Below are 15,561 nucleotides of genomic sequence, written 5' to 3' on the forward strand. Positions count from 1 at the left end.
ATTTTTGAGAGAGACAGTACGAGCGAGCATACAAGCTACGAGCAGAGGAAGGGCAGAGAGAGGGGGAGACACAGAATCCGAAGCAGGCTCCAGGCTACGGGCTGTCAGCACAGAGCCCGACGCAGAGCTCGAACCCACAAACCGCGAGATCGTGACCTGAGCCGAAGTGGGTAGCTCAACCGACTGAGCCACCCAGGCGCCCCCCACGCCCACACTATTGACCACTGAGGTAATAAACTGCCTTCCCAGGCTGGGTGGACACAGCGCCTCCCAGGCCACCCCACGGTCTGGGGAAAAGTCACTCCAGGGCAAGGGGAACCAGGATACCTTACCTGCGCCACAAGGAACAAGTCGGCCTGGGCTGTCAGCCCTTTTTGCCTGCACTGCGCCGCGGCTCTGTTCAAACAGTAAACCGGACTGCTGTATTGTCACTTCTTGAACTCCAAAGCCTTTGGGTAAAGCTGAGACGTTCTGACACCTAATGTGAGGGAAAATGCATTTGGTTTAGGCCCTCTGTTCGAGGAAGAGAATATGGAGGACTGTGGACCACTTCACCCCTGAGTCTCGGCGAGAGGGCATAACAGAACAGAATCTAGATCCTATGAACCTCATGGCTGAAGGGAGATCCCTTCCCATCACTCTGAAGTGAAAACGATGAACTGAGTCACCACCCCTCAGTGACTTTAGTGACTCCAAACTCCACTCCTGGTACTGGCTTTGAAAGATGTGAAAACCTTAAACAGAAATATTAACTTGTGGCATCTGTTTCCTAGGGAATCCTTCACACACACCAGAAACCCAAACCATACTATAATATAAAAGTTTCATTTTTTCCTTTTGTATCTTTCACACGATCTACATGCCAACGTGGTGCTGCTCTGGAACTGAGGAGACAGCAACTTTAAGGTCTCAGAACGGGTAAAGCACAGGAAACTCAGAAAATATCTTGCACACAGTGCCTAGGGTTGCCTTTTTAAAGTTTATATATTTATTTTGAGAGAGAGAGGGTGCACACGCACGTGAGCATGAGTGGGGGGAGGGGCAGAGAGACAGAGGGAGGGAGAGAATCCCAAGCAGACTCCATGCTGTCAGTGCAGAGCCCGATGTGGGGCTTGAACTCATGAACTGTGAGATCATGACCTGAGCAGAAATCAAGAGTCCGATGCCTAACCAACTGGGCCACTGAGGCACCCCTGGGTTGCTTTATTTTTTAAAAAACATCTTATTGGGGGGCACCTGGGTGGCTCAGTCAGTTGGGTGTCTTACTCTTGATTTCGGCTCAGGTCATGATCCCAGGGTCGTGGGACTGAGCCCCGCACTGGGCTCTGCGCTGAGCATGGAACCTGCTTCAGATTCTCTCCCTCTGCCCCTCTCCTGGCTCACACATGCTCTCTGTAAAACAAAATAAAATAAAAAAAAAAACCCGACATCTTATTGGGATATAATTTATATACCATAAAATTCATCCACTTAAAGTGTAAAATACATTTTGTTTTTGGATATTCACAGAATTGTGCCAACGTCACCACAGTCTAAGTTTACAGTTTCATCCCTTCAGTAAGAAACCCTGCATCTGTTAGCAGTCACTCCACATACCCTTCTCCAGCCCTTGGCACCCATGAATCCCCTTCTAGATTTGCCCGTTTAGGACATTTCTCTACATAAAATCATACACTATGTGGCTCCTCTCACTTGGCATAAAGTTTTCAAGGCTCATCCGTGTCGCAGCTTGTATCTGGCCTTCACTCCTTTTTGGGGCTAATAGTCCACCATAACAGTCCACCCCCTTTTGTTTATCCAGCTGACGCACACTTGGGCTGTTTCAGGTTTTGGCTGCTATGACCTACCTTGCTATGAACATTCATGTACAAGTTCTTATGTGGATGTATGTTTTCATTTCTCCTGGATACGTACCCAGGAGTGGAATCAGTGGGTCACACCCTGCAGCTGCTCCCTGGACTGAGCTTCAGGGGAGCAGCACATCTGACATGACAGGCTTCCCCTCCAGCCATGGCCTCATCCTGCCCTCAGTTACCACAGCCTTAATTGGGTCTGGCTGCCCTTCTTTAGGGAGACCACACTTCGGTGATGATGCTTTGTCTTTTATCTTTTAAAAAATTAATACTGATGTTGATCGTTTTTAAAAATTATAACAATATATATATATATATAGGTACTTCAGGAAAATTAGAAAACAAGAGTAATTGCAAAGAAAAAAAAACACCCATAATATCACAACTCAGAGGTAATCATTCTAATAATTTGGTACATATTCTTTGACAGTTTTTTTTCTATGTGCACATATACTTTAAGACCAGGGGCACCTGGGTAGCTCAGTTGGTTAAGCGTCCAACTCTTGATTTTGGCTCAGGTCATGATCTCACAGTTTGTGGGTCTGAGCCCTAAGTAGGGCTCTGTGCTGACAGTGTGGAGCCTACTTGGGATTCTCTCTCTCTCTGCCCCTCCCCTGCTCACACGTGTTCTCTCTTTTAAAATAAATATATAAAGACCAAAATGAACTTATTGTATCTTTTGACTTGCTCTTTGAACATCATGAACATTTCCAAGTCAAATTTTCATCAATATTAGTTTTAACAAAAATCTCTTGCTGGCCGTTTCCTTTTCTTTTTTAAAAATGACTACATGGGGTGGCTGGATGCCTTAGTTGGCTAAGTGTCCAACTCTTGATCTCAGCTCAGGTCTTGATCTCAGGGTTGAGTTCAAGCCCACGTTGGGGCTCCGTGTTGCGTGTGGATCCGGTTAAAAAAAAAAAAAATGACTACACACAAAGCTAAATGTTTGAGCACTTTCTTAATTATTTCCTTAGGACAAACTCCTAGCAATGGAACCACTGGAACAAAACGCATGGATTTCTTTTAAAGTTTTTATTTATTTATTTTGAAAGAGAAAACATGCATGTGTGAGTGGGGAAGGGCAGAGAGAGGGACAAAGAATCCCAAGAAGGCTCCATGCTGTCAGTGCAGAGCCCGACATGGGGTCCAATCCCAAGAACCGTGAGATCATGACCTAAGCTGAAATCAAGAGTGGGATGTTCAACTGACTGAGTCACCCAGGCGCCCACATATGGATATCCTTAAGGCTCTCTGGACACATTCTCAGACTGCTTCTCAGGAAGACTGTTCCACTTGAGCCCTCCCCTCCCTGCCCTCTCACCTCCCAGTCAGAGCTCTCCGCATGGCCTCCTGGCTGTACGGGCATCTCCCAATGACCACGGCTGACAGGTAGAGAGGCTCTTCTAGAAGGTGCATCAGCAGTGCCCCCTGGCATCCGAGGACATTCCACCGTGCCAACTTGTCACTGCAGGACATGGAGCGGGTCCTGTCTCCCCGGCCTGGCTTCACCCTGAGCAGGCCCACCTGGTGATACGCTGCACCAGGCTTTCCCGAGTCTCCAGCTTCTCCAGGCACACATTTGGCTCCAGTTCTATAAACGTCCACCACTTTGGCACCACTGGGGGCCCTTCCGGCGACAGTGGCCAGTTCCTGTGTGGGGACATTAGAGCTGCTGACAGTTGGTGGGACTGGACCACTTTCCTGATTGTCCAAACTCTGACAGTGAGCCACACCATCGGGAATCCCAGGTTCAAGCCTCATCTTTTTGGTCACAGGACTACCCAGGTCTTCATATTTCTTTTCATCTTCAGGAGTTTCTGGGTTACCCCTGGCTTCTTCTGATGGCTTACTGGCCCAACGTCTACTGACGGGACAGCAGGGCTGATCTTCAAACTCAAGCATTGGAATGATGGAGGCATCCCCACCTGCAGGAGAAGGAACCCCTTAAAAACCAGTGGTTCTCAAAGTGAGGCCCCCAGACCAGCCACATCAACATCCCTTAGGAACTTGCGAGAGCTGTAGATTCTTGGGACCCACAGTGGACCTGCTGAATTGGAAACTCTGGAGGTGGTACCCAGCAATGTGTGTTTCAACAAGTTCTCCAGGTCATTTTGATGCAGGCTCAAGTTTACGAACCACTGTCTTTTTCATTTTTATTTTTTTAAAGAGAGATAACAGGGGAGATGGGCAGAGGGAGACAGAGAGAGAACCTTAAGCAGGCTCCACACTCAGCCTAGAGCCCGATGAGGGGTTAGATCCCATCACCCTGGAATCATGACCTGAGCTGCAATCAAGAGTTGGAAGCTTAACCTAAGACTGAGGGACCCAGGAGCCCTACGAAGAACCACTCTCTTAAATGGAGTTTAATTCTATTTTCCAGCTGCTCTGAGATGTATTAGGAAGACTTGTCCAAACTTCCTGAGTAAGAATCCTCTGCGACTCTATCTTATCTAGACCGAGTGAGTTAGAAACGCTGGGGTGGTAGGATCTGGAAAACTGAATACTTTAAACAAAGATCTCAAGTAATTCTCATCCCAGGAAGTTATGAAAACATTAGTTTAGATCACGATTTGTCAACTTCCATATTACTGACATTTGGGCCAGACAATTCTTTGCTGTGGGGGCTCTCCTTTCCATTACATGTTTGGCAGCTCCTTGGTCTCCACCTATATTAGCTACCAATAGCACCTCCCAGCCTGACCATCAAAAATGACTCTAGATGTTGCTAACTGTCCCCTGAGGAGCAAAGCCGTCCTAAGAACTTTGGTTCACAACGAGCACAGGTTCCCCAGCACATTTTGTGGGATGTTATCCCATGAGATGGAAAACCAAAGTGGGAGGTTGATTTCATGGTTAAACATGTTTGGCAAAAATGTTTAGTTTCCCCATCTCGGAGATCTTTGTGTATGTCCTCACAGTAAAGACTCTGCAGTGAATTATATAGCTGGCATTTCCCTGCAGTCGGTTAGAGATTTCCCACCTAACTCTATGCTTAAACAGAATCAAAGAAAACCAGAGGTTAGTAAAAAGCACAGCTTCCCCGTGAAAAAGGAGCTACTTTTTCAAACACTAACCTAATGTGTGTTGCTTTTTTAAAGCATGTAAATAATACATTTGTAGTCTTTATAACCTAAGAGTGGGAAAGGCAAAAGAGGTAGATGTGGGCGTATTGCCAGAAAGGCTGGCTGGCAGGCTTCCAGAGGTCTCACAAGGTGACAGTGACTTTGGAGAATTGACTGGGGCCCACCTCCCACTCAGAAAGCTCCAGAGGCTGACTCATGCTAATCAAACTCACAAGTAAGGGCCGGAAGTAGCTAACCCAGGCACCAAATTCTCAATTAGCAATGAGGAATAAATGCCAAGGGAGCCAGATAGTCAAATTCTCCAGGTAGTGTTCTTTCCTCCTGCAGACAAACCATGCATGGGTGGACATCACATTTTAAAAGATTACCAATGAGCCCAGGACAGTTAGAACAGTGGTTCTAGATTTTGATTTCACAGACCAGTAAAATTTCCAGTAGATTTTAAGATCAACAGATTACTTTGTATTCCATCAAGTAAGATCTTTAAAAATCCTAATTACTACGATGAAAAATAAAAGAAAAATCTTATAACCTTCACATGGAAAGGAATTAGCTTTCTGAAAAACTCATTATAGTCCTGATTTTTCCCATCTGGCTATGGACCAGCCTGTGGACCACAGATTTATGTGGTCTGGACAGCCATGACCTGCAGATGCTTCTCTCTCCACAATAAGGCTACGCCTGCCATCGGGATCAGCCAAGCCCTGGCTACTCAAAGTGTGGTCCACAGGCCAACACCACTGGCATTGTGGGGACTTGGTTAAAAATGCAGAACCTCAGACTTCATCCCAGACCTAATGAATTTCAATCCACATTTTATTAAGATCTGCGGGTGGTTCATATGCATATTGTTGTTTGAGAAGCACTGAGTTAGGAAACATCCTGTGGTTCTTGGACATCCTTTGGTTCTTTGTCTTCTGCTGCTAATAACTAAGCATGGATGAGCCCTGCCTACTGCACTCTGCATGTCGTTTTTCTGGCCTTTGACTCAACCAATTATTTTCTGATAGACTCATTCTTTCTTAAGCTATATCACATTTTTTATTTGAATTATGACCAAATCTTGGCAGCTATGCTATCTCTTTAGAATGAGTGCCTGTATCTGATCAAAATGCATGTGTTAGTTTTAAAGTTTAATACTCAGAGAACAATAGTCTGCTCTTATTTCAAAGGATTTAGGGTAAGGAAATTTTACTGCCATCCCTGAATTGCTGTCTACAAAGGGTAGAAATTATTTTCAAGACAAAAAAAGAGTGGCCACCCCTAGGCTATGCCTGGTTTTCCTGCCTAATACAACCACAGCACCTGAACATCCCCTTATAACTCATCAAAATTTAACTTAACTAATCATGACTGTCTACATTCCCTAAAAGACTCTATGAGGCTAAGCCAGGGGCTAATCTTATTCACTGCTATACATCTAGTATGTCATACTGTACTTGACAAGTAGCAGAAAATATCTGTTGCATGAATGAATGAATGAATGAATGAATGAATAGAATGAGTTTCAGCATAAATCTCTATAGAACTCAAGGCTTTGGGCTTCTAAGCCCCATTGTTGGGTTCAGAGGAGGTTTAAGCTTCACAATCCTGTTGGGAGCTGAGAACTGGGAGCTGAGCCTTTCCTTGGTAGAGAAGTGATTAGGCACAATGGCCTGTTCAGAAAAAGGCACTGTCCACTGGCTGTAGCTACACTTCAGCCAGAAGAGCTTTTTGGGAAATGCATCTATGGAAAACATAAGGAAAAAGACAACGTAACATCAATCCAAAGGCTTGAATATACTTACAGGGTGTATGGCTGGAGAAAAACACAAACAAGATGCCTTGTCTGAGTTTCCACAGCCCTCTCTGAGTTCCAGGGACAAAAATACTATTCTCCTTCAGGGCGGCCGCCAAGTGGAGCTGATGCAGAAGGTACCTAATGGGTGCAAGATGTTATCAGAATGAACAACCGATCAGTGCGATACAGGGAAAGACTGGCTGGGTGATTGTCTAAGAAAGAAAGAGCTACTGCAGCCCAATGGGACTGGCACTGGAATCTGGAATTACGAGAATGATCTAGACCAGTGATTCTCAAAGTGTGGCCCTTGTACCAGCAGGATCAGCATCATCTGGAATCTTTAGAAATGTAATTTGGACCTGCTGAGTCGGAATCTCTAGGGGTGGGCCCAGCGATCCGGGTTTTCACAAACCTAGGTAATTCTGATGCACATCAGGCATGAGAACCACTGTGTAGACCAGTGTTATTCAAAGAGTAGTTCACAGACTGACATGGTCAGTATTACTGGAGAGCTTATTAGAAATGCACATTCTGGGACCCCCAAGGCAGGCTAAATCAGATTGTCTGGGGATGTGGCTTTACCTTAGGAAACTCCTCCTGGCTATGACCTCAGCATGGCTATCATTGAGGATGTCTCCTGCGGCAAAGACAGGACACTAGTGAAGACATATAGAACATGGAGAGGCCCTGTTTCCTAGAAGTAGAACACAGTGGTTTCCCCCAGCAGCCAGGATGGCCACGTAGCTCCTGGAGGACTTTGTCAGAAAGTATTGCAATGATTAAAGGCAATGCAGAGTTTCCTCAACTCAACGCTACTGTACGTTTTAGGTTAAAAAATTCTTTGTTGGGGCAGTCTGTCCTGTGGATATGTAAGATGTTTAGCAGCATTCCTGGCCTCTACCAGAGGCAGGTAGCACAGTATTCCCCCTCCCCCTAGTTGTAACAACTGAAAATATCTCCAACCATTGCCAAATGTCCCCTGGGGGGCAAAATCTCCCCATAGCCAAGAACTACTGATTTATAGGAAGATATCTGGAGGACAGGGGTCCAAGTCTTTTGTACTCTGGTATCACACTTCCTCTTATGGTAATATAACCTTAACCTCAACAAATTCAATCCATAATGGTCCTGGAACCGGGAGGCAAGGCGGGGAAAATGAGGAAAGCAAACTTGAGAAGGAATCTGCTAACTGGAAGCAGAAGGTGAAGAGGCCAGATCTCTAAGGGATTTCCATATTCTTGCTGGTGCCCAAATCTCCATTTGATTGCTTTTGGAGGCTTCAGATAAAATGTGGGGTGGCTAAGTCCGGGGGACTTCTGGTTTGAGCATGAACATATTGGCCAACTTTCAATCTACTCAGAAAGTATGTTCCTGGAGGCCTTTGCTTTCACAGTTTATTTCCGTTCTTTAAATGAATTCTATGGGGTGCCTCGGTGGCTCAGCCAGTTAAGCAGCTGTCTCGTGATTTTGGCTTAGGTCATGACCTCACGGTTTGTGAGCCCTGCATCGGGCTCTGTGCGGACAGTGTGGAGCCTGCTTGGGATACTCTCTTTCTTTCTCTGCCCCTCCCCAATTCATGCTCTCTCTCTCAAAATAAATAAACTTAAAAAAAAATGAGTTCTGTCCTTCCATCTGGAGTGACAGTCAGCGGGAACATTAAGGTTGGCCACCTCGGCCATACGGCCCCTTCGCTGAGAAGAGGAAAGGACAACATGGACAGTGGTTTCCAGACCCCACCTGGGCTTACCGCTTTTCCTCATTTTGGACTGGCCTATGCATTTCGTCCCCGTTCCCATTGAGACAACTTCCTTTGTCACTGAGAGGAAGAGAATGAATCATTAAGTGAGCTCTCATAATGTGAATGGTCCCCCTCCTCAGGTTTCACATCTGCAGACTTCTCCAGAGCATTCTTACAGGCTGACCCAACCGGGGGCTGTGGTTGTGGTTCTGGCATGGCCAACTCCCACCACCGGAAGGACTGCGGCACCTGGTGGAGAGCAGGGGAACATTCCCACCACTGCATCTGCCCCCAGCCAGGGCCGTCTGGCACGGCCAGGAACAATTCTACCATCTTTGACAGGGAGAGGGAGCATTTGGAGGTGGAAAGGTCTCACCTTGCACCGGTTTGTTAGCGCCGCCACAGGCCTGGTCGATGGCAGGCTGTATCTTCACCACGGCTGCTAGCAACGTCCACTCACGGTTGGGCTCAGGCTTCCCTTGCTTGGGCAGCCTGGTCTGGTAGTGCTCATAACACAGCCGCGCAATCTCATCAGCGGTCCACATGGTCTGAGTTAGCGCTGAGCCTAATCAAGAACCACAACCATCAGAACTACAGAAAGGAGAACCAATGCGAGGTGCTACAACGTGCCTGGGTGCTTCAGGAGGCTTTTGGGGTGGCCCGCCCGCATTCATGCTGAGGTTTCTGTGCCTGGAACTCTATGGGTCACGTTCTGCTACTTCCCTGTCCCCTTTGCTTTTTTTTTTTTTTTTTTAAGTTTCTTTATTGAGAGAGAGCGTGCGCGCACCAGGGTAGGAGGAGCAGACGGAGAAGGAGAGAGAGAACCCCAGGCAGGCTCCGCACTGCCAGTGCAGAGCCCGACAGGGGGCTTGAACACAGCAAGTGTGAGCTCATAACCTGAGCCAAAGTCAAGAGTGGAGCACTTAACCAACTGAGCCTCCCAGGCGCCCCTCCCCTTTTCATTTTTAAGGAAAGATCAAAGAAGTCCCAAATCCCATCAGCCCCAGGAGACACCCTCTTTCTTAAAGCTGTTTTTTTGTTGTTGTTGTTGGATATCTGACATGAATCTATGAATATGAACCTGCTACTCAAAATAAAAGCACATGAGGGGCGCCTGGGTGGCGCAGTCGGTTGAGCGTCCGACTTCAGCCAGGTCACGATCTCGCGGTCCGTGAGTTCGAGCCCCGCGTCAGGCTCTGGGCTGATGGCTCGGAGCCTGGAGCCTGCTTCCGATTCTGTGTCTCCCTCTCTCTCTGCCCCTCCCCCGTTCATGCTCTGTCTCTCTCTGTCCCAAAAATAAATAAAAAACGTTGAAAAAAAATTTTTTTTAAAAATAAAAAAAAAATAAAAGCACATGAGAGGGTAGTATTCCCCACTACTCCAACTTTCATTTGGAAAGTAAAGTATTTGATCTGCATGTAAACTATTGCAGACCTTAGCCGGCTTTGGGCAAACTCTAATCATACAAGGTTTATCTTTCTGGGCAGATGCTCTTTTCCACCTTCTTTCTCACACATTTTATTTTTCTTTTCTCTGCCTTCTCCCCACCTCCCAGCAGAATGACTCTACCTCCCTCTGGTAAAACTCCACTGATGCCATCAAGAAAACAACTGTTAAATTTCTCCTGTAATGTTTTATGAGACAGAGGGGGAAAGTGACAAAGCGCAGAGCTTTCTCACCAGTCAAGTGTTCTCTGCAGGAGTATGTATTAGAGTGTGGACTTTCGAGTTACCCTATCTGGGTTCCAATCCTCGCTTTGCCACCAGTTGTGTGATACTGGGTAGATGACTTACCCTGTTTATCTGTTAAAATAAGGATAACAGTAGTATTTGATCTATGGCTTATTCTGAGGATTAATATTTATAAAAACCAATTGCTGGGGCGCCTGGGTGGCTCAGTTGGTTAAGCGTCAAACTTTGGCTCAGGTCATGATCTTGTGGTTTGTGAGTTCGAGCCCCATGTCGGGCTCTGTGCTGATGGCTCAGAGCCTGGAGCCTGCTTTGGATTCTGTGTCTCCCTCTCTCTCTGCCTCTCCCCGACTCATGCTCTGTCTGTCTCTCTCTCAATAATAAATAAATATTAAAAAAAAATCTTAAAAAAGCAATTGCTACAATATTAAGCATAATTAATGTCAACTGTGATTAATATTCCAAAAAGGAACATTTCATGTTCCTAAATGATTTGTCCTAAGCTCCTTGGGGAGCAGAGGGGCTGTAATAGCAATGTAAAGCTATGCATAAAAATCATTAAGCAGATCAGATTTGAGAGACCACTTTGCTATAAAATACTCTTTTACTCTTGACTCTGTGCTCATTCAGTGATCCCATTTAGACTCAAATGTATGAAAAGCTTCTTAGTAGAAAATGAGATCATATGGTGACGGATATAGCTAAGTGTTAAAAAAAAAAAAAGGCTTATTTGAGTTCCAATGCATGCAATTTCTGAAAATTATGAGCCCCCTGCATTGGGTCAAATTAATTAAACAAGGAGGCTACTAGACTGATGCAGCTTTAAAGCTGTGGTGGCCTGTGTAAGCAAACCATGGTCTAAGCCTGCTCACGCTTCTAGGTTACAAAAGCAAAATGCTAAAGAAAACCAATCACAAACAGCCTCCTAGGCTTTAAAATATGGCCACTTTCCTTTCTTGCTGCATTTTATTACGTCTCTCTTCTGGTTCTGATCTGCAGAGTCCTAGCCATTTTTGGTTTGGTGCTAACTGGAACTGATTTTTGCCCCAAAAAACTCTTTAAAAATTTTAATATGCTTATTTATCTATTAAATGTGGAGGCCTGCTGCTGCAATAAAAAGCCATGGTAAATCAGATCACAGTGATTTAAAACAATCATCTGGCAGGGACTGACCTAAATTGTAACTTTTAAGTCAGAGATCCAGCATGTCACGTATGTCCCAAAGCAAAAGCATGGGAGATCCTAGAATCTTCCATTTCTAAGGGGCTTTTCCCCTCTCATTTCAGGGAGGTGGGAAGGTGGGGAGGGACGGGCATCACAAGGCATCAACCTGAAATTAAACCAGAGGCACATAACCACCAACTATAATAGCCAGGGAACACAGAACTTGCCAGAAGTAACATCAACTCCTTAAGATGAAGCAGCCCAGAACTGTAGCATCATCTCATTCGCGAGGTTGTATGGATGAGCGTGCACAGTAGTTGAAATTAATGTTTTGTTAAACTTGGTTCCCTAAAATTCAAATATATTCTCCTATATCTTGAGTAACTTCATAGGAAACAATAGCTCAGTTAAACAGGCATTTCTTTGCCCACAAGATCGCACATTACAACAGGTGCAAGGAGCGTTAAGAATTCTCCTTTTCAAAGAAAAGTTAAAGCAAGTCGGCTGCCAGGGGAGAAAAGGTTTTCGCCTTAGGCCCCCCTCCTCAATACTCTCGGCCGCGGCCCCACCTCGGTCAGCTCTAGAATAGATTGGCACCCATTGTGCAAGTTACGGGAGAGGCTCTGGGCCTGAGAAGCAGAGCCCCGGCGCGCGACTGCCTCCTCGGGTGCTGTGGACGCTGCCGTGAGGTCACACACCCCGCGCCCATCCGCAGCGGACACCGGCACTTCCGGGAAGCCAGCCGCCCTTTCCACACGGGAGACACGATCCTCACAACCGGTTCGGACAAATATGGGCTGGGGAAGTTAGACCGAGGGCAGCTCACCCAGCAGGGTTGGGGCCTCCCACATTCGCGCGCCCTCTACCCCGCTACCTCTTCACCTCCCAGATGCTCCCCTCCCACCTCCAATATGCGCGCCCTGGGAAGGAGGGAGAACAGCGCGGCGTAGCGGACGTGATGTCACAAAGAGGCTGGTCTTTCAGGTTCCGCCCCCAAAGGCGCGCGGTGCACGCTGGCCCTTGTAGTCCGACTGGTTTGGAGCGGGGGACTGTGGAACTGAGGTTAATAATCCAGCGTGTTGCGACGCCCGGGTGGTTTAGTTGCTTAAGCGTCCGACTTCGGATCAGATCATGATCTCAGGGTTCGAGGGTTTGAGCCCCGCGTCGGGCTCTGTGCTCTGGAGCCTGCTTCGGATTCTGCGTCTCCTTCTCTCTGTTCCTCCCCTGCCCTCACTCTCTCTCTCAAAAATAAAGTTTTAAGAAAACAATAATAATCCAGAATGTTGGACCGTCGGTACCGGTGAAATGGCCTGATGAAAGCTGACTTTCTGGTTCGACTAGTAGAATGGCGTCCTATCATGGACCCTAGTCTAAATTTCTGTCTAAAATAGCGCTGTACAACAGAAATATAATTTGGGCCAAATATTGTAAAATTTTCCAATAGCTACATTAAAAAAAGTCAAAAGAAATAGGTGAAATTAATTGTAAACACATATTTTATTTAGTATGTCCAAAGTATTATCGTTTCAGTGTGTAATCAATATTTTATTTTATTCTTTATAAATTAGCCTTTTTTAAATTTATTTTTTATTTTTTAAAATTTGCATCCAAATTAGTATATAGTGAAGCAATGATTTCAGTAGATTCCTTAATGCCCCTTACCCATTTAGCCCATCCCCCCTCCCACAACCCCTCCAGCAACCCTGTTTGTTCTCCATATTTATGAGTCTCTTTTGTTTTGTCCCCCTCCTTGTTTTTTTATTGTTTCCCTTATGTTCATCTATTTTGTCTCTTAAAGTCCTCATGTGAGTGAAGTCATATGATTTTTGTCTTTGTCTAATTTCACTTAGCATAATACCCTCCAGTTCCATCCACGTGGTTACAAATGGCAAGATTTCATTCTTTTTGATTGCTGAGTAATACTCCATTGTATATATATACCACATCTTTATCCATTCATCCACCGACGGACATTTGGGGTCTTTCCATACTTTGGCTATTGTTGGTAGTGCTGTTATAAACATGGGGGTGCATGTGTCCTTTCGAAACAGCACACCTGTATCCCTTGGATAAATGCCTAGTAGTGCAATTGCTGGGTGCATGTAATCAATATTTTAAAAAGCTGAGGTATTTTACAGTGTTTTTTCATACTTAAGTTTAATAAATCTGGTATTTTATACTTACAATATATCTCAGTTTGAACCAGCCACATTTCAAATGCTCAATAGCCACATGTAGCTAGTGGCTGCTGTATTGGGTAGTGCAGGTCTAAAATCTTCAGATTACCAGGAATAGGTAGTATAACTTGTCTGGATAATTCAGGAACCTGTACCATCCAACAATTGTATACCTCATTTCCTAAAGATGAGAAAATTCACTTTTCTTCTTGTTACATCTCAGAAGTTACAAATTAGAGTGCAGCTTACTTGACCCTGTCCTTCTTTCTAGTTCAGAAGAAAAGGGCCACAAGACTCCTTCAAGGCTAAGGACTCTGCTCCTCTTTCCTGTCTCTCCAACATCTTTAATCCGCAACTCTCCCTCTTCTGTCTTTAAAGAAGCACTGATGGCGGGGCGTGTGGGGTGGGGATCATCAATCTCAGGGATCAGTACCACCATCAATCTAGTTGTATAAATGGAAAAGCGAGTCACCCTCCTTGTCATTTTCTTTCCCATAACCCCCACAATATAATCCACTGCAAAATCCTGTTGATTTTACTCTGTCTCTTGGATCCATTCACTTCTGTCCACTTCCATGGCAACAGCCCAGGATGTCTCCCTCTTGGATTGCTATGCTAACCTCTAGACTTTCACCTTTCCTTGCCCAACTCCAATTCTCTTTCACAGAGTAGCCAGACTGATGTTTTATATATTTGATTTAAATTTTTTAAATGTTTTATTTTTGAGAGACAGAGAGAGAGAGAGAGAGAGAGAGAGAGGCAGATAAAGAGGGAGACACAGACTCCAAAGCAGGCTCCAGGCTCTGAGTTGTCAGCACAGAGCCTGAGACGGGGCTTGAAGTCATGAACTGCAAGATTATGACCTGAGCCGAAGTCAAAGCTTAACCCACTGAGCCACCCAGGTGCCCCAGACATGTTTTAAAAACACAAATGTGATGTTACAGTCTTGCTTTAATACTTTAGTGGCTTTCCAGCACTCTTAAAATACAAAATCCCATAGTAGGGCTGAGACTACATAAAATGCCATCATAATAAGGCTCATACCCCTGTGTGGCCTGCCTCCTACTTTATCTGGTGGCATATTTTCAGTCTTCTGTACTCTATCTGGTGTCATTGGCCTTTTCTATGCTCTTTCCTATCTCAGGGCCCTTGCACTTGTTGCTACATCATGGAAAGCCCTCCTTCTTTGACTAGTTAATGCTCTATCTTCTTTCAGATCTCAGATTCTCGTGTCCTCAGGGAAACCTTCCTTAACTAGGTGTGTTAGAGTTTCTCAACACCCCACAGCCGTCTCCTTCAAAGCATTTATCAGAGCTGCCATGAAGCTTGGGACCGTGCCTTTCTGTTCACCACAGTACGGCAGATAGCACATTGAGCCTTCAACCATTTAAGGAAGTAATGGGACTTTATAATTACAATCCTTCTGTTCCTTCTAGCTTTCATCCTGTTTGTTATTCTTCCTGTTAAATCCCAGACAAGTTGCTACTGCTTCAGTTCATCTCTATCTCCAGTCTTCTTGAGGCCAGATAGCTGGCTTCTGCCCCCAGCCTACTAAACAGTCCTTTAAAGGTCACTCGTGACCTCATTGTTCTTGTTGCTTTTTCTAATGGTAGTGTTGCCGGAGGTCCAGTACCCCATCTTGACCCTATACCCTCTCCTTTGGGGGGAGGCGGGGAATGATGGTTTTCATTTTAACACCATCTTGCTGGGGGATGTGCCATATGGAAGGGTTTCTTTTGAAATTACACCTGGTCATCTATCACTACGGCCAAGTGCTCCTAGAGCCTGTGTTTAAACACCAGCAAGGGTTGGAGGTGCTCAAAACTCTGAATTAATTCCTAGGGAGGTAATTCTGCATGCTAAGATCATTGTACCAGCTACAGAAGTAAAACCTTGCTCTGTGAAAGTAGACTCTTAAACTGGGCTGCTTGCAGGCTTTGCTGAGATGCAAAAGGCAAGTCCTTTGTGGTAGGACTCATTGGAAGGTTTCCCCCAGCTGCCTCGTGCATCAGGGGTCAGGGACTCCATTATACCAGCACGGCCTCAGCCATGACCTTGTGTCATTCCTAACCTAGATG

General features: G+C 45.5%; 1 protein-coding gene across 12 annotated transcripts in view; it reads right to left on the reverse strand.

The window, feature by feature from the left end:
* The window catches only part of ADAT1 (adenosine deaminase tRNA specific 1), a 45,433-nt gene extending 33,189 nt beyond the window's left edge, over nt 1-12,244 (reverse strand). For 9 of the 12 annotated variants that reach the window (XR_009256042.1, XR_009256041.1, XR_009256040.1 and 6 more), the window contains exons 1-7: nt 12,133-12,244; nt 8,831-9,019; nt 8,464-8,532; nt 7,299-7,353; nt 6,724-6,854; nt 3,175-3,778; nt 333-478 (exon numbers count right to left, since the gene is read on the reverse strand). Coding sequence is in view for 8 of the 12 variants with exons in the window: in XM_058708010.1 (XP_058563993.1) it covers nt 333-478; nt 3,175-3,778; nt 6,724-6,854; nt 7,299-7,353; nt 8,464-8,532; nt 8,831-9,019; nt 12,133-12,157 (1,219 nt within the window). In the remaining 4 variants the exon portion in view is untranslated. Of the gene's footprint in view, nt 1-332; nt 479-3,174; nt 3,779-6,723; nt 6,855-7,298; nt 7,354-8,453; nt 8,533-8,830; nt 9,020-11,498 lie in introns of those variants that run through there. The other 3 variants (XM_058708007.1, XM_058708006.1, XM_058708013.1) reach the window with 3 other exon arrangements.
* Nucleotides 12,245-15,561: the final 3,317 nt, after the last annotated feature.

The sequence above is a fragment of the Neofelis nebulosa genome, chromosome 17 (genome assembly GCF_028018385.1).
Source record: "Neofelis nebulosa isolate mNeoNeb1 chromosome 17, mNeoNeb1.pri, whole genome shotgun sequence".
NCBI classification, from domain to species: Eukaryota; Metazoa; Chordata; class Mammalia; order Carnivora; family Felidae; genus Neofelis; species Neofelis nebulosa.